The 22551-nt window shown below is 38.6% G+C and overlaps 1 protein-coding gene across 6 annotated transcripts in view; it reads right to left on the reverse strand.

Moving 5' to 3' along the window:
- Positions 1 to 2573: 2573 nt before the first annotated feature.
- Positions 2574 to 22551, reverse strand: part of IDE (insulin degrading enzyme) — a 416199-nt gene continuing 396221 nt past the window's right edge. For all 6 annotated transcript variants that reach the window (XM_069099238.1, XM_069099239.1, XM_069099236.1 and 3 more), the window contains 6 exons: positions 22184 to 22351; positions 19402 to 19674; positions 13869 to 13930; positions 7035 to 7107; positions 5522 to 5589; positions 2574 to 5006 (listed from right to left, as the gene is read on the reverse strand). In XM_069099238.1, coding sequence (XP_068955339.1) covers positions 4911 to 5006; positions 5522 to 5589; positions 7035 to 7107; positions 13869 to 13930; positions 19402 to 19674; positions 22184 to 22351 — 740 coding nt within the window. In that variant the 3' untranslated portion in view covers positions 2574 to 4910. The remainder of the gene's footprint in view (positions 5007 to 5521; positions 5590 to 7034; positions 7108 to 13868; positions 13931 to 19401; positions 19675 to 22183; positions 22352 to 22551) is intronic.

Here is a 22551-nt window from a genome sequence, read left to right on the forward strand (position 1 = left end):
AAGTATTTCTTTGTTTTTAAGCATGTGGCTGCAGCAGGAACAAGATCTTATTTAGAAAAATACTTGACTAAGTCTAACTGTGTACTTGTAAAAAAAAATCTTATTTTTATTGCTATCTTTTTTTTCTGTATCTCCTTCATTTCAGAATATGTCCCTTCCCTCTCCCTTCTCCAGGTAAACTCTTCCTTGCAACAAACATTTTAAAAAAGAAATTCGGTAAAATCAACCAAGATATTAACTGTTTTTGACAATATATTCAATACTCCACCATACCTATGCTCCCATCCACACATACACATACACACCTGCAAAATGGGGAGGGAAGTGCATTTTTCTCATTTTTTTCTCGGGCCAACTATTTCCTAAAGACAGAGTACCTAGTAGATCCCAAGCTCTCTGGTGTGCTGGAATGAACTTCTCAAGAGCCAAGGGCCCATCCACGCTTCAGTGCTTAGATCTTTATGAACTTCACCAATCCAATGAGCTGCAGCTCAGGAATCATGTGATTCCTGAAGGGGGCTTAGAGAGCATGACTGTATCCCAGGAGTCCATTAAGGCATGGCCTAACTGTGGTGACATCTACTAGATGGTATGGGACAAGAGGCATGGGGAGATGAGGATTCTAGGCCAAGTTCTACCTCTTGTAACTAGGAGGGCGTTATGCTTTTCTTTTGAGTTTTATCAGTCATAAGTACAAGAGCTCACATTTATGGGCCTTTTTAGGTTTGCAAAATACTTTAAAATATGTGTCATCTCATTGGCCTTTACCACAATAGATGGTTGTGTCAAATAAGAGTGCATGTGAAAACACTCCAAAAACTGTCATGTACCACACAAATATTAAGATTATTTCCAACTTGGGGCAATTAGGTGGCACCGTGAATAGAGAGCACCGGCCCCAGAGTCAGGAGGACCTGAGTTCAAATCCGGCGTCAGACACTTAACACTTACTAGCCACATGACCTTGGACAAGTCACTTAACCCCAATTGTCCTGCCCTCCCCCCTCCAAAAAGAAAAAAAATATTATTTCCAACTTTATCATTAAAGCATAGTAACAGACAGGAAGTTAAGACTCACTTAGTAAGATACTCTGAGACCAAGTAGTGTAGAAGCTACTCTGCTGAAAACCTTGGTTCAAATCCTATTTCTGACATGAGCTCTGTGATAAGACAAGTTGTTTAATGTCAGACCCTGTTTCTTCATCTTTAAAACTGGAATATCTGTAGCACTAAACCCTAAGAGTTATCACTAAATTGAGCTGATGTAGGGTAAGTACTCCGCAAATTTTAAAATATTAGTTGAGTCAGTTATTATATAACCTGAAAGTAATTTAAGATGGGAGCCAAATGAAAATGTAACAATCTTTAAAGAGAATGCCAGGAGAGTGAATAATTAAGTATTACTATCAACTGAATTTCTCTGCAATAAATCAAAAGAAATGTCATCCAGTCCATAAAGGAAAGTGATACTACAACAGGAGTGGTGCTTCTCAGAGTCATTCATGGTGTAACCACAGGTTAAGAGCTGACAGGCTGATACTATTCCTGGAGAAGGGAGACTTACGTAGCAGAAATTACTACTTTGTTTTTTTGTCCTTGTGGAAACAGTACTGACCAAGCCAAAGGCAAAAAGTTGGTCACTTTTCACCTCTGCACTGTCACCCCATTAGAAAGCTCTTTTGGATGCTGCTACTAAATTGGTCAAAGGAAATGCTGACTGGGTTACAGGGACAGCTTTGCTGAGGCCTGCAGGAAACAACCAAAACAGGGCTGCTTGGACTAAGCAGTTAGCGATGGCTCATAAGGCTGGATTCTTTGGACATGGGTGAGTCAGGGGCTGGAATTGGCAGAGAGACTGTTTCTCCTTACCAGCAGGTCCCAGATACGCATATATCCAGGGAAAAGTCACACTAGAAGCCCCAGATGACCAGAAGCACCCAGGACACTCCAGAGGAAGAACAGAGACACCAGCAGGAGGCAGTAAATGTCTGTTTAAGGTGGCCTTTGAATCTTCCAGCACATTAGAAGTGAGCAGTACTTTGAGACTGGGATAAAGTGATCTCCCTTCATTTATAAATGTGCTGCTCTGTGCACATCTATGAAGGGGAACCATTTTCTGTTGGGCTGGAATCAGTGCTACGTGATTTTTTTTTTTGGAACACCAGGATTTTCTGCATCAGAAACAACTTGCCTTTTCTAGTCCATTTTCTTTGTTTTTTTGCTTTTGTTTTTTGGAGGGGGGAGGGCAGGACAACTGGGGTTAAGTGACTTGCCCAAGGTCACACAGCTGATAAGTGTTATGTGTCTGAGGCCACATTTGAACTCAGGTCCTCCTGACTCCAGGGCCAGTGCTCTATTCACTGCACCACCTAGCTGCCCTCTAGTCCATTTTCAAATACTATAACTGCTGAAAGTTGCCAGAAAGCATATGTAGAAAAAAAAAATCTGAAAGTAGTCTCCAGTCTGGCTCCTGGTTGGTTTAGCCACTCCTTAGCACATCAGGTGGTTAATCAATTAATAATTACTTACTCTCCCAAAATATGGTAAACTAAGAAGAATACGAAAGCAAACTCTGCAGGTTAAATTCAGACCATTTATTTGTAAACAGGATAAGCCCAGCACATGGCCACACTGGCTGTCACATGCTCTCAATTCCACATCAACTACTTAAAAGAAGCCTTTAAAAAGTTACATGGAACTAATAATTTACGGTTTCTTTCACAAATTGATTGAACAAGCACTAAGAGTAAATAACAGTATCCTAGATAGTCTGTTATTGCTTATAGACACTGCAGCTTTGGATCCATTGAAATGACCCATTAAATATGCCTGAGTTATCAAACTGCTGCTTAGATCAACTCAGAAACTGGGTAAAAGGCCAGAGGACAGACGCGGTTCTGGCACACCACACAAGCCATCTTCCAGAACTTAAAAAAGACCTTCCTCATAAAAATTAGTTGATACTGTTAAATTTCACCCAATTTTTTTAAAAAAGTTAAAATTGCATCCATAGTACTTCATTTTCTACATAAAAGTTTTACCCAGTGGATTTTAATGGACTGTCATCAAGGGCATGTTCATACAATCCAGCCCATTTTATATCGACTTTGTTTATATCTGCAGCTTGGTAATAACCTGCATATTCTATAAATACATATAACCAGAAGGGAATGATAAACACATAAACCTCCTGATGGATGACAAAAGCCTTCAGAAAATCAGGTCCTGAAGGCAAAGGGTAAAAAGACCATTATAGCACCGCTCATCTGCAAGTAGAAATGGGGCCAAGTGTTCAAAGGCAGCCTCCATGTTTGTGATTATAATTATTCTTGCCCCAGTTTGTATGCCCCCAATTTTAGATTTGAAAAATGGCAAGTATAAAAACTTAGATGTGAAAAGTTGTGACTTTACATAAGGAAGCCATGTCACATTAAAACTGAGGTGACCGGCTGTTCTGAGAATTCAGTTCGTTACAAGTGGCTCCAGGTTTGACAGCCTAATGTCACAGAAACCAGCACATGGAAGCAGCACATCTTTGTAATTTCATTTGAAGTTTTGAAAATGGCAAATGTTTTTAAAAGCAGATGAATCTACTATATCAACTTCACCTAAAAAAAAAAAAGACAGAACCTCAGGGATAAAAGCCTCAGTTATTTCACTCCAGTTACTTTCTATTTATTTTTAAAGTAATTTATCAACATTTTAAGGCATTAATTTATCAACATAGTAAGACTACTAAGAATTTTAGAAAATCAATGCTGTTAAAAATAATCTGGGGTTTTATTTTCCACAATGACTCCAAAAAACCGTGGCTCTGATACCACCTCACCCTTGTGATCCACATGGGAACAGGATTCTGCTGTTCACAGACCTCACGTACTCCTTTCTGTCTGGCGCCGCAAGTCCAGGAGGCCAGCTCTGATGCACTGGGCATGCTTTGACAACATCACTTGAGATTGGAAGAATGTGTCAGGCACTCCCTCAGGGGACTCTACCTGTGCTTGTTAAACTAAGGTAGCAGTGTGTGAATGGGAAGAAGTAAAAGTGACGAATGCCATAGACCACTCAGAAACAAGAGGAAATGCATTTAAAGAAAATCATTTTAACCAGAAAGAAAATGGCCACACAGTAATCCTGAGAAAATTCAAAATGAGATAAAATTGATGAAAAGGATGATGTTTTTGGAATCATAAATAAATGGGATAGATTAGCGTTTCCAGCCATTCTACTAATTTGAATATAAAATGTGTTCACATTTATAAAAAGATTAAAACCATGCCTACACTAATTCAATGATTTCACCAGTAAAAGAAAAAGATAGTTTCTTGTCCATTATCTGTCAAATTTTATATTCACCATTGATCTTATTAAACAAACCAGTAGAAAGCATTTTTTTTGAGGATCAATTTTCTTCTTAAAAGGTGTTACCCAACACTGTCACCTTTCAAAAAGCTTTGAAGCCTTCTCTATCAAGTTAGGGAGCTTTTTTACAGAAAAGGCTTATTAATGTATTTTTTTTTCTGACAAATGAATATTTTACAGAGTTAGAGAAGGAGCATTCTGCGGGAATAGTTTTAACATTTTAAGAAATGTTATGTTTGGGAGATTTCTATTAGTAATTAAGGGGAAGTTTAAATATTTTAATAGATATGTAACAGTCTAAAAAATACTACATCTACAAGACTTTAATATTTTAATTAGTTTTGATTTTTAATACTCTACATAATGTCATTTGACTGCAATTGCTTTTTCTAATCGTCTGTCTCTAATACAGTATGAATCTTCAATGAACCAGAAACTCCTAAAATGGGCCAGATTGTTTCGCTAATAAGAACATTGCGTTGATTCTGAACCCTGCTGAAGACATGAGAATGCTGATCCATTTGCATTTTTTCCACTGGTTGGGTTCTTCAGAGTTTTGCAGCCATGAAATTTATGTGTGGTTTCACGAGGGGAAACAGTGGCAGGCCCCGCTTGAATTCCGTCATGTTTTCAATAACTTCTGGCTGTAATTGTGGTCAAAAAGAAACAATTCTTAGTATCTTTAACTGAAGAAGTAGATTGGAAACAACAGGGAAATATTGTTCTTTTGTACACACAACAGTAAGAACCTCAGATTTTCAAAACTGCTGCTAACACAACAGGCCTGATTTCTCCCTCCATAGAGGATAGAGGATAATGGGGAGATCTACATAAACCTATGGTAGTAAACTTAGCACATAAAATGCCAACTTCTCAAAAGAAGTAGCTGGTCCTCACTGCACAGGAATCATGGCTGAGCTTCCCCCTCATCAAGCTTTAAAGAGAGAACACTTCAAACCCCTGGGAGGCATAAAATGGGAGAAGGAACATCCAAACTTCTGGGCTGGGCCAAAGAAGGAACTGGAGCCCACAAAACTAAAATTCTAAAATTCTGGGATCCCAAGCCTCTTAGTCAGAGGCTGCATAAAATAACAAGTCTCTTTCTTCTTTTGATAATCATCTAAATACAACATTTTCAGTACATATTTAGCTTTCTTACTTGGGGTAAGGCTGGTGCTTGTGTCAAATTTACATCATTCTGACATGGAAACTCTCCAACAACAGGACCTACAAGATAACAACAGTTATGGGTCACACGGGTCTTTTTCCTGCAAACCCAGAGCAATTTCCAAAAAAAAAAAAATCATCAGGTTTCTAATATAAAATGCAATTAAATGTATAGTTTGCTGTAGTTTCTTTTGAAACGAAAATTACAGTATTACTATAACTTTAAGATTTATTGCAAAAAATGTTGCTTTAAAATACAATAAAAATTCTTTAGTTTTTGATGTCAAATACCAGTTTCCACAGTCCTCTCTGTTCCTTTCCTACTCAGCTAAATGCTCACCCTCTTACTAGAACAAATCGGTGCTTTAGCCTGGGTAGGAGTACCCAAGGTACCTAGGGTATCTCTCCCTGGCAGGATGGTTATAAAAGCTGAGGAGCAATAACCTAAAGCTTCATCCTCTGATCTTCCTATGACAGTGAAGGTCCCAACACTGGCATTTCTCATGATTAACCATTCAATTGCTTCAATCAGATAATTAGGAAGCTGCACCATCAAATGCCCTCTCAAAAGTACTTTTCACACCCCAGAAAATACTAAAACACAAACCAAAAAAATAGCTCCCAGCAGTAATAAGTTACTCACTAAACATATTAAACTTGTGCCTTACTTTCTATAAAGCCCCAAGAGGTGCTCATTTGCATGATTAATAAAGAAAATCTGTGTTGCCAAGTGTGAAAGATATTAAAGACTGCCCAAGATGAGAAATGAAACTGAGAACACACCTTTAGGGACGTGATTTGGAGTGCATATGGAGAAATAAACTACATGGATGGAGAAGACAGAAATATCTCTATCCAATAGATGCTCCATATTTTTTTACCATGTTTTAATGTCAAGCCATAAATGAGCATGAATCCACAAGCTTAGAGCTTGAAGGAGAAAACACATCTTGCATTACACAAAGTAGGCATCTTATTAATCTTATGGAGTGAATTTTAGTGAGTCAGAATTTTAATGAGATTTATCAAACATAAACCAAGAGCACTGATTGCACTTTTTCAGGGTTCACTGATGCAGGATACATCTTTACTAGGGATCTTGGTGAATGTTGGCCTAGTCATTTTGGGGGAGAAAGTTGTCATAAACCTGTGTACAAGACTGTCTTATGCTAATTATGTCCTAATTGTTACCCACAACTATTAAAGACACTATATTGATTACAGAAAAATTATATTCCTGGGGGGTTAAATTGAGACATTCACAATCTATATATAGGAGCCTCTTTTCTATCAGGTCTATTCTAATAGTCTCAAAGCCCCAGATAACTCCCACCCCTCCTTCCACTCCATAGCACAAAATGAAGAATATTATTGTTGGGTTTGGGGCAACCATCCAACCCCCAAGCCATCTGCCTGGGGTTTAGCATCAATGAAATACAAAATAATTGAAGATTACTGGGGCTTTTTAAAAATCTAAGTTAAAATGGAGTAGATAGAGTACTTACAGGAATCCATTTCCCTGGCAAGAACATGAACAGATACCTTGTGCCTCCTAGGGGCATCTACAGCCAACATTTCCTGCAAAGAAAAGGCAAAGTCAGCTATTCCCTCTGATAGAGTAAACAGGAGGAACTTATCTGTATGAATAAAAAAATCAACTGGTTACAAGGCCATGTCAGCATCAATCCTGGAAAACTGCTTCAATAATGTTATAAGGTAAGCTAGGAGGAAAGTATGTAGTCTTGGTTACAGTGAAGCAGAAACCAAATTATAAAATGAGGAGAAAAAGACTTCTACTATACAATGCATTTTAGCAACATTCTAACATTTTGCCTTAAGGGCAAAAAGATGAGACTTTAAGCAAAGGGAGAAGTGATATTTTCAACAAGGCAATTGTTAGACTAGATATGTACCTTCCTTTTTGTACTAAAACTAATTTTATACTGTAGCAATCAAGGGTTTGGCTATTTGGAGAGAAAAGGAACATTAAGCACAAAAAAGGTCAATTCTAGTATTCAGAGAATATGCTCTTACTGTTGGTAGTGATAACCGATCCGAATGCACGAAATTTATATTCTGAAATAAAACACACTTTAAGAGGGTGAGGGGGAAAAAAAGAATTTCTTATATATTGCTAATTTTAAATATTTTCAAGTCCAAAGGCTCAAAAATGCTAGGTATAAAGCTGGGCATGGTAGAAGGTGTTTTATACAGCTGGTAAGGGTCTAAACTGGAGAAATATACTGATGTCTGTTAGTGAATGAATCAATCAGCAAGTTATCTATTAAATGCCTACTATGTGCCAGGAGATACAAATACAATGAATGTAATAATTATTACATGCAAGGAGCTTCCATTTTATATATATATAGACAAGGGAGAATAAAAAATGAATACAAATTAGCTAAAGGTAGTTTGGAAAAAAGGGCACTAGAAGTTGAGGAAGTGGGTCAGTTTTTCAAGTAGATAGTATTAAAGATAGTATTGAATACTATTGGAAGATAGTATTAAAGTGGTATCTTTTTTTTTGGCTGTTGTTGCCCATCTTCCTTCAAAACTGAGAATTTTATTTCAACAATCTTAGAATCTCCATTAGTATCAGGCTTGGCATTAAAATATCTCCTTCACATGGTCAGTAACCATAGTATTCCAGCTCTTCACAGAAAATGAGCCTAGAAAGGAGATGACCAGGCAAACGCACAAAAAGCATCCCCTTCTTCCCTTACCACCCATTCTCTCCCCAAACCAAGTACAGGCAACCCCTGTGGCAGAGGTATAACTACAGAAGGAAAGAAGCATTAGAACTCTCAAGCTATATCTTGAAGTCAGAGTGATTCTATGAGATGAGAAGAGATTACAGGAATGAATGTGAAGGGCCAGTGCATATTAGCAACACATTTCATAATCTGTAGGAATTCTCTTTTTAAATATGATGCTGAATTGTGTAAACTCTACTCTAAGTACAGTCTGGTAGCTTAAACTCTTACACTACCAGGGGAAGGTTATCATGAAAGTAGTCAGGTTCCCATCAGAAGCAGGGCAGCTACAAGGCCCTTTAATTCAGAAACATATATTACCATCTCTCAAAGCAGAAGAGTATGAATTCCCAGGATATACTGGCCAGGAATAAGCCTGCTTTGAATCTTTCTTTTTAAAAATCTTTTTTGAACATTTTAAATTAAGTCAAAAATTCTTTAGCAAGCACTTAATTTATGGTCAGTGCTACAGGAACACAAAAAAAAGACTACCCCTGTCCTCAAGGAGCTAACAAAACAAACATAGAGAAGGGACACCGGGACGTTCTCTCCATCAGGGTGTCCAGAGAAGATCTAAGTCAGGACTCCTTAAACTTTTCCCACTCATGACTCCTTTTCATGCTCTGGCAGCATTCATTGGTGCTGCATGGCATGACAGCATGTGTAGTACAAAGTGTGCATGTTTGGTATTCAGGACCAAAGCTGCAGTGAAGTTGCACGATGCAACATGGGCAAGCGAAATACCTCAGACTTGATTTTCTATTAATTTTTAGTCATTGCACCGGCAGAAAACCTTTATTGTTGCCAAATTTTTCAAGACCCCAAGTGACCTATAGTGCAAGAAGTACTGAAAGTGATACTACCGCACAGCAGTCTTCCCCCATCGATCCAATGCTCACTGTTTCCCTCCACTAAGGGCCAAAAGAACTGATCCAAATGAATGCTCTTGGACCTTCTGTATTTCTCTCCTTCATCAATGTCAATGCATTTCTTCTCCAGTCTCTCAAATTGGAGCACCTCTAAATTTGTCTCATCTACTGGCAAAGTTTGACCTGCTTAATCTGAGCTCTTGATATTTCTCTCTCAGTACCTCCCCTCTGCTAACGTATTTTCCATGGCTGCCATCCTCCCTCGTTCCTTGACCAGTATATTTTCATCATCCTATGGCTAATTTCCACTACTTGGCATAAGAGGAGGGACTTCTGTTAGCCCCAATCTTCAACAATTCAGAGTCTGACAACTTTGTTTTGGAAAGAAAAGGTTGGGGGGCACCTAACACAAGAATGCTGATGATCCACTGTGCAATACACACTATCCACATCAAACAAGCTATAATGTAGTTACTTAAATTTTTTAGTGTTCTTTTCTGTTGTAAAAAAAAAAAAAAGAAAAAAGCTACTCTAAGGATGTGAGAGAAAGCAGGATTGTAAAGTACTTCTCTCTGCCTGCATATACAGAAGTATCATTTCTACAGGTATTATTTATTAGCACAATCTGGTCATTTACTAACTTGATGATTCTGTGTGAATTCTAGTACATTTCTAAAGTATTGAAGTTATGTACATACATAAACCAATAAACTAAAATTACTTTATCTTCATATGTTCTCGATTTTGTAAATGCAGTAATTGAAAACTATATACTAAGATATAGTAAGGAATGCATATGAAATAAATAATACCTAGAGAAAAATTTAAAGAAATTTACTCATATGTTTTGATAAGTAAGACCAATACTAAGAAATATAACCTTTATTTTTCCTAATGCAGTAGATAGTGCAATGGACCTGGAGATGGGAATACTTCAGAGTTCAAATCCTGCCTCAGATGCTTACTAGCTGTGTGACCCTGAACAAGTCATTTATCCTGTCTCAATTTCCTCAACTTTAAAAAGGGGCTAATAACACCATCTACTTCCCAGGGGTGCTGTCAGGATTAAATAAGATAACATTTGTAAAGGGTTTGGCACAGTGCATGACACACAGTATGTTCTAAAAAAAATGTTTATTCCTTCCCCCTACACTTTCTAATGATCACAAGACATAATAAGCGAAAGGTAGTATAAAAGTTCAGCCAATTACCAACAATTTAACTTCTGTCAAATGTTTCTTGGCATGCCAGTAATAATAATAAATCACCACATAAGATGGCAAGAATATACAAGATTGTTTTTCTCTACACAAAACCCCAAAATCACAGAGACAAACAAGACAAAGATGGCTAGGATCTCATCATCTCTTAAGTCATGATAAATAACTCCATTCTGTAACTGTCACTTTCAGAACTTGAGTCAGCAGCTGCTACTTGGAGTATTTATTGTGTAAAGGCAGGACTTATCAATAACCAAAGAGGTATCAATCACTCTGGTGAGAAATATTACAATTTTGAATGGCACCATAAGCATAAACCTTCACAACATTTCTTTTCTCCACTCAGACAGCTACCTCACCTCAGTGATATAACACTGTTCACAACGTCTATTTTTGTACAAGACTCAATTCATGACACTGATTATCATTTCAAAGTACATCTTTGACATGACCAACTATGTCATAAAAGAGCCATTCATTTAAAATATAAATGATGCTCCAAATCCTATAAAATGAACATGTAAGGGTCCTCCCCAATGCATGAAGTATATGTGCAACATACAAAAATATTAATTTTTTTATATCTCTACAAAAGCCTGAAATGGGCAAAAGGGTTTGCTTTTTGCTGTGTTGGGGAGCACAATGAGACAAGGAGAAAAGAAGCAGCACTGCCAGTGTTTGCCTCCCTGCTGCAGTTACTCAAATCTCATTACTGAAAAATATCCATTACAAAGCAGCTAAGAGTATAATAATATAGTGCCTTAATAGGCTAATTTTTTAATAAAGTATAATGGTGTTTCCTTACTACTGAACTTAAGGACTCACTCATGTTAATACTTATTGCACTCACTGGAGTGTGATCATGGGCACACATCACTTCAGTCTCTTCATCTATAAAACAGGGATAGTACTTGTGCTACCTACCTCACAGGGGAGTGAGGAAATCACTTTGTAAACTCTGATGCATTGTAGAAAAAGGAATCATTATTACATAATTAATAGCTGCATAATGCCTGGTAAGGCCCCAGCATGATGAGTGGATTTCACATGGATGATTTACAGGAAGACATGAAAAAGTCACAAGGTGCAATATACATCACTGGAGAGAATACTGATATTGATTACTAAGCAGAATGGTTAGAGCTCATTTTCATAGTGAAGTAGGCATTATTATTATTTTATACTATGATGCTGGGCATTGATATGTTTACAACTTTTATTGAGAGGTTTAGGATTAGACCTACAATTTCACCAGGGTAAGGAAAATCCTCCAGGAATATAGTTTAGCACCTTCTCTGACTCTTTTAGACTTAGAAAGTTGTTCAGAGCACTGAAAGTGAGTGACCTAGGGGTCACACAGTCAGTAAAGACCAGAGGTGGAACCAGAAATTAGGCGCCCCTGGTTTGGAGACTGGCTTTCTTATCATTGCACCCAGCTGTCTAACTTAAAACTTTCACGCAGCAGAGGAACTTGTTTAGGGAGGCTCAGTGGGAACCACCCTATTTTAAAGATGTTATTCTAATGAATACTGCACACATTTTTACATTCATGGTCTCTGTTGGGTGTAATGTGTTCCTAAAAATGCTATAAAGTAGAGATTGTATTTTTTCCACAGAAATAATGTACAATGGGGTTATTATATTCCCAACAAGGCTTCAAAGTACATTTCTGACATGACAAACCATGTCATAAAAGAAAAGAGCCATTCATTTCAAATAAAAATGATGCACCAAATCTTATAAAATGAACATATAAGGGTCCTCCCCTTTGCATGAAATATACATGCAACATACAAAAATATTAATCTTTTATATCTCGAAGTTTCACTTTTTAGAAACCAATATGCTTGCCATACATTAGACATTTAATAATTATTTTGCATTCTTAAATTTATAAGATCTTTGGAAGAATTTTATTTATTTATTTGCTTTTTGGAGGGCAACTGGGGTTAAGTGACTTGCCCAAGATCACACGGTTAGTTTTTATGTTAAGTGTCTGAGGCTGCATTTGAACTCAGGTCCTCCTGACTCCAGGGCCGGTGCTCTATTCACTGCACCACCTAGCTGCCCCGGGAATAATTTTAAAAAGCTGTTAGAAAGGTTTTGAACTAATGTTTTTCTCTGGAAAAAATTCTGAACAGCCAGATAAGGCACTTTTAAAAATCAATCTCCTGGCATTAGAATGTACTCAATGCTCGTATCATTCTTTCTAAAAATAATTATTACAGCATTTGAAAATCTGAAGGACTCACTATGGAACTGGGATAGTATTAATCTTATTATTCCCATTTTAAAGATAAGGTAGCTGAGAGAGAAAAAAGTTTAGTAATTTGATTATGCTCACAAAGAGTAATAAAACATTTACCAGGTGTGTGACTCTAGGCAAGTCACTGAACCTTTCTTCATCTCAGAATTATCAGCTGTAAAAGGTGGTGGTGTGGGAGAGGGGAGATGAGGGGACTTGAGACCTCCCTCTCTTGTGGCTCTAAACCTGATCCTCTGAACCAGCAGCTCTTTATGAAGAATATGGGAAACACCACTGCATTTCATCAACTCTTGAATTCAGTCTTGTTCACCATCTATTTGCTTTTCTCATTCCTTCAACACAACATGGACAGTTGTGTGAAGAGGAGGAAAATGCAAAATAAAAACATGAAAGTTGTTTGGAAGAGGCAGATGGGGTAGCCACATGCCTTGATTGCAGTGATGGTAGGCCAGTTTATGGGTGGACTGTTTGGATTAGATAAAAAACTCTGGATTTGGAGTTTTTCCCCTTAATTAAAAAAAAAATATCATGTGGTAGACCTGCTTATTCTTCCTTCTGTTCTTGCTGTTTGTGTTAGGAGCACATACTCTGAAGCAAAAAACTTCAAACGAATGGATAAAGGCAGCTAGGTGGTACAGTGACTAAAGTCTTCTCTTGTGAATCAGAAATACCCAAGTTCAATCTGGCCTCAGACAATTACTAGCTGGATGACCCTGGGTAAGTCACTTAACCTGTTTCCCTAAGTTTCCTCATCTGTAAAATAGGGATAATAATAACACCTACCTCCCAGGGCTGTTGTGAGAATCAAATTAGATAATAATTGTAAAATGTTTAGCACAGTACCTAACATCTAGCAGGTGCTTAAAAATCTACTTAAAGAGGACATGAAGTAAAGGATACGTATTTATTTGGCTGTACAGAACAAGTAAACTGGAAAGATGTAAACAGCAAAAAGCCTACAATACTCTTGATAGGGTAAATATTCACATATATGAGTGTATGTATGTCTTGTATGTGTATATATGTGAACGTATGCATATACACACATATGTATAGACCAATAAAAATTCAAATTACATTCTCTTTCAAACTCCAGATGCCTTTGCTGAGAAGTGGCAATTGAAAGATATCAAATTGCCATTGTAATGTATAAATAACCACAAACTCGCTTTAGTTTTATATCTATTACATTTTCTAACTAACATCTATATGCATGCATGTAACTTACCTTGTAGAACTTGATGATATCATCCTTGCTGAGTGTCTTTAAATATGCAACTTCTGTGTTATCTGGAAATCAATAAAGAAAATAACATGATATAAAATTAAGTTTGGCATATGTAAAAGCTAAAAAGCTATTATCATCTCCCATGATATTTCTCTGAACAAAGGGCAAATTTTAAGTGACCAACCACGGAGAAAATTGTATTAATTAACTCTTCAAAGGTCATACTATCTAATATTGAGGAAAAAAATATTTCAAAGTCTTTAAAAAGACATGGGTTTGATAATGTCTCAGTCAAGGCTAAACTGATAGATAAGGATTGGGAGCTTGAAATCTGCTAAGTATGAGACCATGCTGATGTTTAGTAATTCTTTCAAGTTGTCTCTGGCTCATTCACTCTCTCCTGAATTCTTCACAGCACCTATTCCAAACCCCTTCCATTCTTTCTGAGTCTAATTCTATGGTTCCCATCCTCCACCTCCTCAGCAGAAGACTGCATTTTTTTTTTTGGAGGAGGGGACGGAGGTAGGGCAATTGGGTTTAAGTGACTTGCCCAAGGTCACATGACTAGTTTTTATGTTAAGTGTCTGAGGCCAAATTTGAACTCAGGTCCTCCTGACTCCAGGGCCGGTGCTCTATTCACTGCGCCACCTAGTCGCCCTCAGAAGACTGCATTAAAAAAAAAAACTTCATTTAATAGAGGCCATTTTGCTTCTTACTTAAAAAAACGTAGTTTGTGAAACTGTCAAATGCCTAACCTCTCCCACCTGCAGCCTGCCCATTCTCTTTTTTTTTTCAAATGCTTTATTAACTTCTGATTTACATTATTTATTTCCACCAGATTTTGAGTTAAAAATTTTCTCCCCATTTTTGATCGCCCCAAAATAGCGATCCCACAGGATATCCCCTCCTCCAATCTGCTCTCTCCCATATTTTCTCCCATACCCCTTTTGACTTTTTCAGTGGATCTCTATGCCCCAGTGCCTGTATATCTTATTTCCCAATTACATGTAAAATAATATTAATAGTATATATATACTTGAATATTTGATTTTAAAACCTTGAATTCCAGATTCATTCCCTTCCTCCCTTGTCACACACCCTTACTGGGAAGATAAGCAGTTCAGTATAGGATGTACATGTGTGGCTAATGCAAAACAATAACAGCAGATATATTGTAAAAGACTGACTATATTTCCCTCCCTCCTATCCCACCTCCCACTTGTTCTATTCTCTACTTTGATCCCCTCCCTTTTCAAAAGTGGGTGCTTCCAACTTCCCTCCCCCCAAACCTGCCCTCCCTTCCATCATCCCCCCTCTCATTCCCTTCCCCCACTATTCTCCTGGAGGGTGAGATACCCTATTTAGTGTGTATTTCACTCCCTCCTCAAGCCAAATTCAATGGGAATAAGGTTGACCCATTCCCTTTTGCCTTCCTATTCTTCCCCTCCATTGTAACCATTTTCCCTTGCATCTTCTATGAGATACTTTAACCCATTCTGTCTCTCCCCATCTCCTCTCATTATATTCCTCTCTCACCTCTTAATTTCACCTTTTAAGTATCATCCCTTCCTGTTAAATTGGTCCTGTGCCCTCTATCTATGTATACCTGTAAACATATATACACATTCATATGCCCATATACCCTCATATATAGACATATATATATATATATATATTTCTATTCCCTTCAACTACTGAGAAAAGTTTCATAAGTTACAATTATTGTTTTTCCATGTAGGAATGTTAATAGTTCAACTTTGATAAGTTCCTTATGATTTCTTTTCCCTGTTTACCTTCTCATGCTTCTTGTATCTGAATGTCAAATTTTCTATTCAACTCTGATTTTTTCAGCAAGAATGCTTGAAAATCTTCTATTCCACTGAATGACCATATTTTCCCCTGAAACATGATACTCAGTTTTGCTGGGTAGGTGACTCCTGGTTTTAATCCCAGCTCCTTTGACCTCCAGAATATCATATTCCAAGCCCTTCGATCCCTCAGTGTAGAAGCTGCCAGATCCTGGGTTATCCTGATTGTGTTTCCACAATATTCGAATTGTTTCTTCCTGGCTGCTTATAATATTCTCTCCTTAATCTGGGAATTCTGGAACCTGGCTATAATATTCCTAGGAGTTTTCTTTTTGGGATCTTTTTCAGGAGGTGATTGGTGGATTCTTTCAACCTCTATTTTGCCCTCTGGTTGTAAAACATCAGGACAGTTTTCTTTGAGAACTTCCTGGAGGATGATTTCTAGGTTCTTACTTTGGTCATGGCTTTCAGGTAGTCCAATAATTTTTAAATGATCTCTCCTGGATGTATTTTCCAGGTCAGTGGTTTTTCCCATGAGATATTTCACGTTGCCTTCTATTCTTTCATTTGTTTGAATCTGTTTTAACAGCATCTTGATTTCTCATAAAGTCATTAGCTTCCATTTGCTCCAATCTAATTCTGAAGCAATGATTCTCCTCATTGAGCTTTTGAGATTCTTTTTCCATCTGGCAAATTCGGCTTTTCAAGGCATTCTTCTCCTCATTGCCTTTTTGAACCTCTTTTGCCATTTGAGTTAGTCTATTTTTTAAGGTAGTATTTTCCTCAGTCAGGCTGTTGACTCTCATTTAGTAATTTTCTTGCATCGTTCTCATTTCTCTTCCCAGTTTTTCCTCCACTTCTCTTATCTGCTTCTTAAGGTCCTCTATGGCCTGTAACCAGCTTGTATTTTCCTTTGAAGCTTTTGATGCAGGAGTTCTGACTTCACTATCTTCCTCCTGTTCCATGCTTTGCTCCTTTTTGTCCCCAAAATAGGAGTGTAATGTTGGAATCTTCTGTCTGCTTTGTTTCCTTTGCCTGGTCATGTCGCCCCTCAGTCACCTGACCCCTGGGCTTTTTGCCACAGTAGGACAATGCCACCAGACAGAGAAGCTTTCATCCCAAACGCTGGGGTTTTCTCAGCTGCCGGAGGTATTAGATGGGTGCCCTCTCTGAGGTCTCCACATGCTCTGGCAAGCTGGACATACACCCCAGGACCTCCACCCTAGACTGCAATCCAGATCCAAGAAGGTTAAAGCAAGAGTGATTACCCCTCAGTCTGGTGCTTGGTCCTCCTACACTCTGCAGGCCAGGAGCTGAAGCTGCCACGTGGTGCTGGCTGGCTGTGCCAGCGTCTCAGCGGCTTCTCGCCCCAGGGGCAAAAGCCATGCACACCCACTTACTTGGTCCTAAAGTCCAGACTGCACTGACCTCTCACTTTGTCCTTTGCATCTATGTTTTGTTAAATATGGAAACGGCCACAGCTGCTGCTGATCTGGGGTCCCTCCCGCTGGCATCTGGTGAGGCCGGCCCTGGGGCTAAAGCATTGGCGTGGGGCTGGGCTTTGCTCCCAGAGCACTGCGCTGGCCGATTCCTGCCTGCCGAGCTGTCCTCAGCAGGAGGTTAGCTTCTCTGTGTTGTTTTGTGGGTTCTGCAGCTCCAAAGTTTGTTTAGAGTCCCCTTTTTACATGGATTGGGGAAGGTGGAAGCTGGAGCAGCGGGGAGGTCCTGCTTCTACTCCGCCTTCATGACTCCACCCCCTATTTTCATATCTTTACCCTCCCTTCTCTCTCCTCCTCTCCTGTTTTAGAGGAAAAATATATTTTCTCCTAGTTCCCAGGATATAGTCTTCCATCTGTGTTTTTGATGCTATCTTCTCTCTTATATCTCCAGTTTTGGGGTTTTTTTCTCTCTAGCTATTTGCCGTCTGCCCACACATATATACATTTTCCTTGCTATTGGAAAAAAAAACTTTTTTCAATCCTGCTTCCTCACTCAAGTGGCTGTCCTGTTTGTCACTCCTTAAACTGATCAATTTGCAAAATTCACTGCCTTTGTTTTCCTCTTCTGGCTTTCTCTCTAACCACTCTACTCAAATCACTTTCCTCAAAAATCATCCATGACAATGATCAGGAAATCTCAGCACGTGACACCATTGGCCACCCTTTCTCTCCTCTCCTCTGGTTTTGGTTACTTGGGACTCTCCCTCCCAGTTCTCCTACTTTCTGGCTGTGCCATTCCCCCAAAGTACCATCCTCAGCATTTTTGGTTTCTTCTTCTTTGTGGTCTTATTTTCTACTAAACCCTGCCTAGAGGTACATTCTACTTCCACAATTTCCAATCCCACCTGAGTTTAGGCCCTCACTGCCAGAAAAATTACTTTAGTCTTCTAAAGGACCTCACAAGCTGGTTTTCCCTGCCTCAAGTTGAATTCACTGCTACCGAGTAATTCTACTTATATAAATCATAGCTCCAATCATGTCTTTCCCCTTATCAAGAACTTTTCTCCACTCCTCCCTCAGAACCAGAGTCTCAAATACTCTGGTCTGACAAGATCTCTATGGCCTGACCCCGCCCATCTTTCTGGCCTCATCTCTCCTTACTCTATAATCAAGCCAAATGAACTGTATGCTGCTTCCCAAACATGCCCTATGTTCTCTATCTCTGCACATTCATTCACAGCTCTTCTCTGCCTCAAATTCCCTTTCCCTCATAACTCCTATCAATATCCTACTTTTTCCCTTAAGGTTCAACATATATATTACCTTTTCCATGAACCACCCCCAGAGAAGTAATATAAGTGCTCTCGATAATAACAACAATAACAATGATGACGACTGGTAACATTTATAGAGTCCTTTGAGCTTTGCAAAGTGCTTCACATATCATTTCCTCTGAACCCCACAACAAGTCTCTGGTTGTTGCTATCTTTATTTTCACTTGATAAGAGAGGGAGGAAACAGAACTGAAGGATGTGAGTGACCTGACCAGGGTCACACAACTACTCAGTTTCTGAATCAAGATTCCCATTCAGGTTTTGCTAACTCCAAGTCCAAGCTCCATCTACTACCCCCTTGCTATTTTACGGCATTTACCAGACTCTATATTATACTGGTGCTACACAGTTATTAATATGGAAGCTTATTTCTCCAGGACATCGTATACATGTTTTATTCCCCTTCTTCTGGGAGGGTAATAACCATGCACCAATCATTTCTGTATCCCCCAGAGCTGATGTGACCTGACCCTAAGGCATACTTTCTACTTCCTAGATCACAAAGTAGGTTCTCTGAGCTGTTATTATTATTATTATAATTTTTAAGTTTCTACTATCACATGCTAACTGAAATTAATGTATAAATGCTCCAATCTAACAGTTGGCGCAGTGAATAAAGCGCTGGCCCTGGAGTCAGGAGAACCCGAGTTCAGTTTTGGCCACAGACACTTAGCCACACAAAAAAACTAGCCATGTAACCTTGGGCAAATTACTTAACCCCAACTGCCCTCCAAAAGGCAAAAAAAAAAAAGGGGGGGGGGGGAAACGGCCAGGTAGCATAGTGAGTAAGAGCACCAGCCCCAGAGTCAGGATGACCTGGGATTGAATCCAGGATCAGACACTTAGCACCCACCCAGAAACACCTGGTCGTGTAACCTTGAGCAAGTTACTTAACCCCAATTGCTTTAAAAAAAAAAAAAAGGCTATAAATAACTGGCTTCTTCTGCCTTACCTCGGTCAAAATTATACTGCTGTGAGATGATTTCTCCCCAGTATTTAGCACACTCTGCAGACAGTTTCTTTGGTTTATCTAGCCGACGGATTGCTAAGGCTTGAATGTGTTTCTGGAAGGCCTCCTCATTCATGTCTTCTATAGATTTTTCCATGGATAACAAGAAAGCTTCCACTCTGCTTTCTAAATAGTGAGGTGGTTTTTCTGACTGGATGATAAATCGAAGACCCTGGATGCCATTGGCTCGACGGGGACCACTGAATACAATGTAACCTTCAAAACACAGATGCAAACGACAGTTATAATTCCTGAATTGTAAGAGATTTTAGTTTAAATTTGAAAAATCAATGCAATTAACAAGAGCAAAAAAGGATACATTGTGCTTCATGCTTCTCACCTCAAAAAAATTTTTTAACTATGTGAATATTTTTTATTTCTGAGGATGAAAATGTAGTTTCCAAATTACTTTGAAAATATGAGCGACTATTCCCATCTCCCCTCCTTTCTTGTACACATAACAGACAGGTCTTTCTCATACTCAGCCTCCTCATTCTTCATTGCTGGCCAGTTCCTTCCACTCAGGCTACACATATGCCTCAGTTACTCCTAGTCTTAAGAAATGCAATAGGGACTCCTTTACACCCTCAAACTGTCACCTCTTTTCCTATTCTTTTCACTTTCATACCCCTCAAACAAGAATTAACCTTGCAAGCATCCTGAAAGCTCAACCCATTCCCATTTAACATCCATCTCAGCAGAGGGGAAAGAACCCTGGTCTTGAACTTAGATCTCCTCCAAACTGTAGCTCTGCTACAGGATGATGTGTGACTCTGGGCATGTGACTGAAGCTCTCTCAGCATCAGTTTCCTGCTCTGTAAAATGGGGATAATAACACTTGTATAAACTATCTCACAGAGTTGCCACGTGCCATTATTACTATTAATAACACGATAATCAAAGGGTTCCTAATCATCTAAAGATTATTTTTTCTGTTTTAATCCTCCCTCACCTTTCTTGGTCTTTTGCTACTATGTTTTACACCATTCTTCCCTCCCAACATTTTTTGCTTCAAGAATTTAGTCTTCCCCTTGGTTTGCTTCCTACCAAGACTTCTTAGCAAGTCTATCAAAAAAGAGAAATAATAACATTCTCAGACAGTCAGAGTATTTCCTAGGGCTCCATTCTTCAGCCTTACTTTTCTCAACATATACTAAGACCTTTGGCAACATCATCTAGTTTCATGGATTTGATCTTCAAAAATGGGTAAAGACACTAAGTCCTATGTTTCTCAACCATCCTTAACTGTAACTAGTCTTGATGATCTCCATGAGATTACTGTTGTCACATGTGACCCTCCACCTCTCACCTCCATGCCTTTACCTAGCGGGGCTCTAGGCCTGGAATGTTCTCGCTGCTCTTCTGCACTTTCTAGAATCCCTTCTTCCCTTCAAGACTTAAGTTCAACTTTCCTGATCCTCTGGCTGTTAATGTCTTCCCCCTTCCCAAACTACTTTTAATTTATTTTATGCATGTTCTTATATATATGTGTATCTCCCCTGATAGAATGTAAACTCCTTGAGGGCAGGGGCTCAATTCATTTGTGAACTGCATCTCCCTTGCCCAGAACATAGCAGACACTTAAAAAAAAAATTTGTTGACTGAGTAAAGGTAGGCCTTGTATTGGTACAAACTACTGTCAATTCAAGATTAACATAATAAAGAAGGGTTTCTTTCTCTTCCCTTCCTATTCTTCCCCCATTTCATTTTCCCATTATGGGGAGAAGTACCTCAAATTATCTCTAGTTTTTTCCCATATTCAGTCTGTTAAATCTTGCTACTCCTCATATAAAATCTCTCTTTTTATCTTAGCCTAGAATACTTGTTTTTTCTTCCCTGTAATAATGTAATTTCCTCTTCACTGGCTTCTTCCACCTTACCTCGGTCAAAATTATTCTGTTGCAGGATTTCTCCCTTCTAGCTGAGGGATCACTAAGGCTTGAATGTGTTTCTGGAAGGCCTCCTCATTCATGTCTTCTATAGATTTTTCCATGGATAACAAGAAAGCTTCCACTCTGCTTTCTAAATAGTGTACCATATTGTTCTTCATATCTGATATTACAGATGTTGCCTAAAAGATGTGCTAGCCATAGGGTTCTACAGTAGGTACCAGGGACTGACACCCCAAGTCTTCCTTTTAGGGTCCTTTGGACTATCTTACTATTTTATTTCATTTGTGACCTTCTTACAGACAAACCATAAAGCTTCCTTCATCTATTCTTCCCATCCCTGATTTGGAATCTTCTCCAAAACAGTCTCAAATTCCTTTTCTTATCTCACCAACCTGCCCATCATTTCTTGCTTGTTATTTTCAGAAAATTATTCCTAAATGGTAAAATTTAAGGATTAAAGGATACAATTAGTTAAACTTTCCATCTCTAAAACTTGATCATATTTACCTAAACAGCTTTTGAAATCTCATGGAAACAGCCTTCTTACACTGCCCAGTATGAACAGATTTTTAGCTCAATTTATCTCCATCCCAATTCTGTGGCTGATCTCCTCATTCCTAACATGGAGATCTACAAATGATACAAATGGGATATTCTCCTATACAGGTATACCCTTCTTTCTTAGCCTCTAAAGTTCAAAGAAGGGACATGGTTATTGTATTTTTTTCTGTGCAACGTCTGTACTTAAAACATTCTTTCTGACAATTCTGATTATTTACCTCAGGTGAAATTTAGCTTCTTTATTAATTATACCAAATGGGAAGGGAACCCACCTAGTTGTTCCTTGGTACGCAGAGTGTTGAAGCAGGGCTCTGAGATGATCTGGCAGAAGAGTTCCAAAAACATATTCTCTGAGGTACTCTGCATATCTGTTTGATAATAGATCTCGATACCACAGTTATTGTGAACTTCGTTTCTCTGCTGATAAACAAACCAGCCTCCTAGGAAAAGTTGCAAAAAAGAATGTTAAGACTCCAAAACTCAACTACAATTCCGGTCATTTAAGGGATTACAGACATCATTAGACAGTGTGAGGGTTGCAAGGAAGAATAAGGTAGCATAAGGAAGCATAAATCTTCTTATTCTGCAGATGAGAAAAATGAGCCCCAAAGAAGTAAAAGGACTGACCCAGAGCCAGGAC

The sequence above is a fragment of the Petaurus breviceps genome, unplaced genomic scaffold (genome assembly GCF_028583685.1).
Source record: "Petaurus breviceps papuanus isolate PSGF00001 unplaced genomic scaffold, PetGlider_PUasm1.0 37, whole genome shotgun sequence".
Classification (NCBI taxonomy): domain Eukaryota; kingdom Metazoa; phylum Chordata; class Mammalia; order Diprotodontia; family Petauridae; genus Petaurus; species Petaurus breviceps.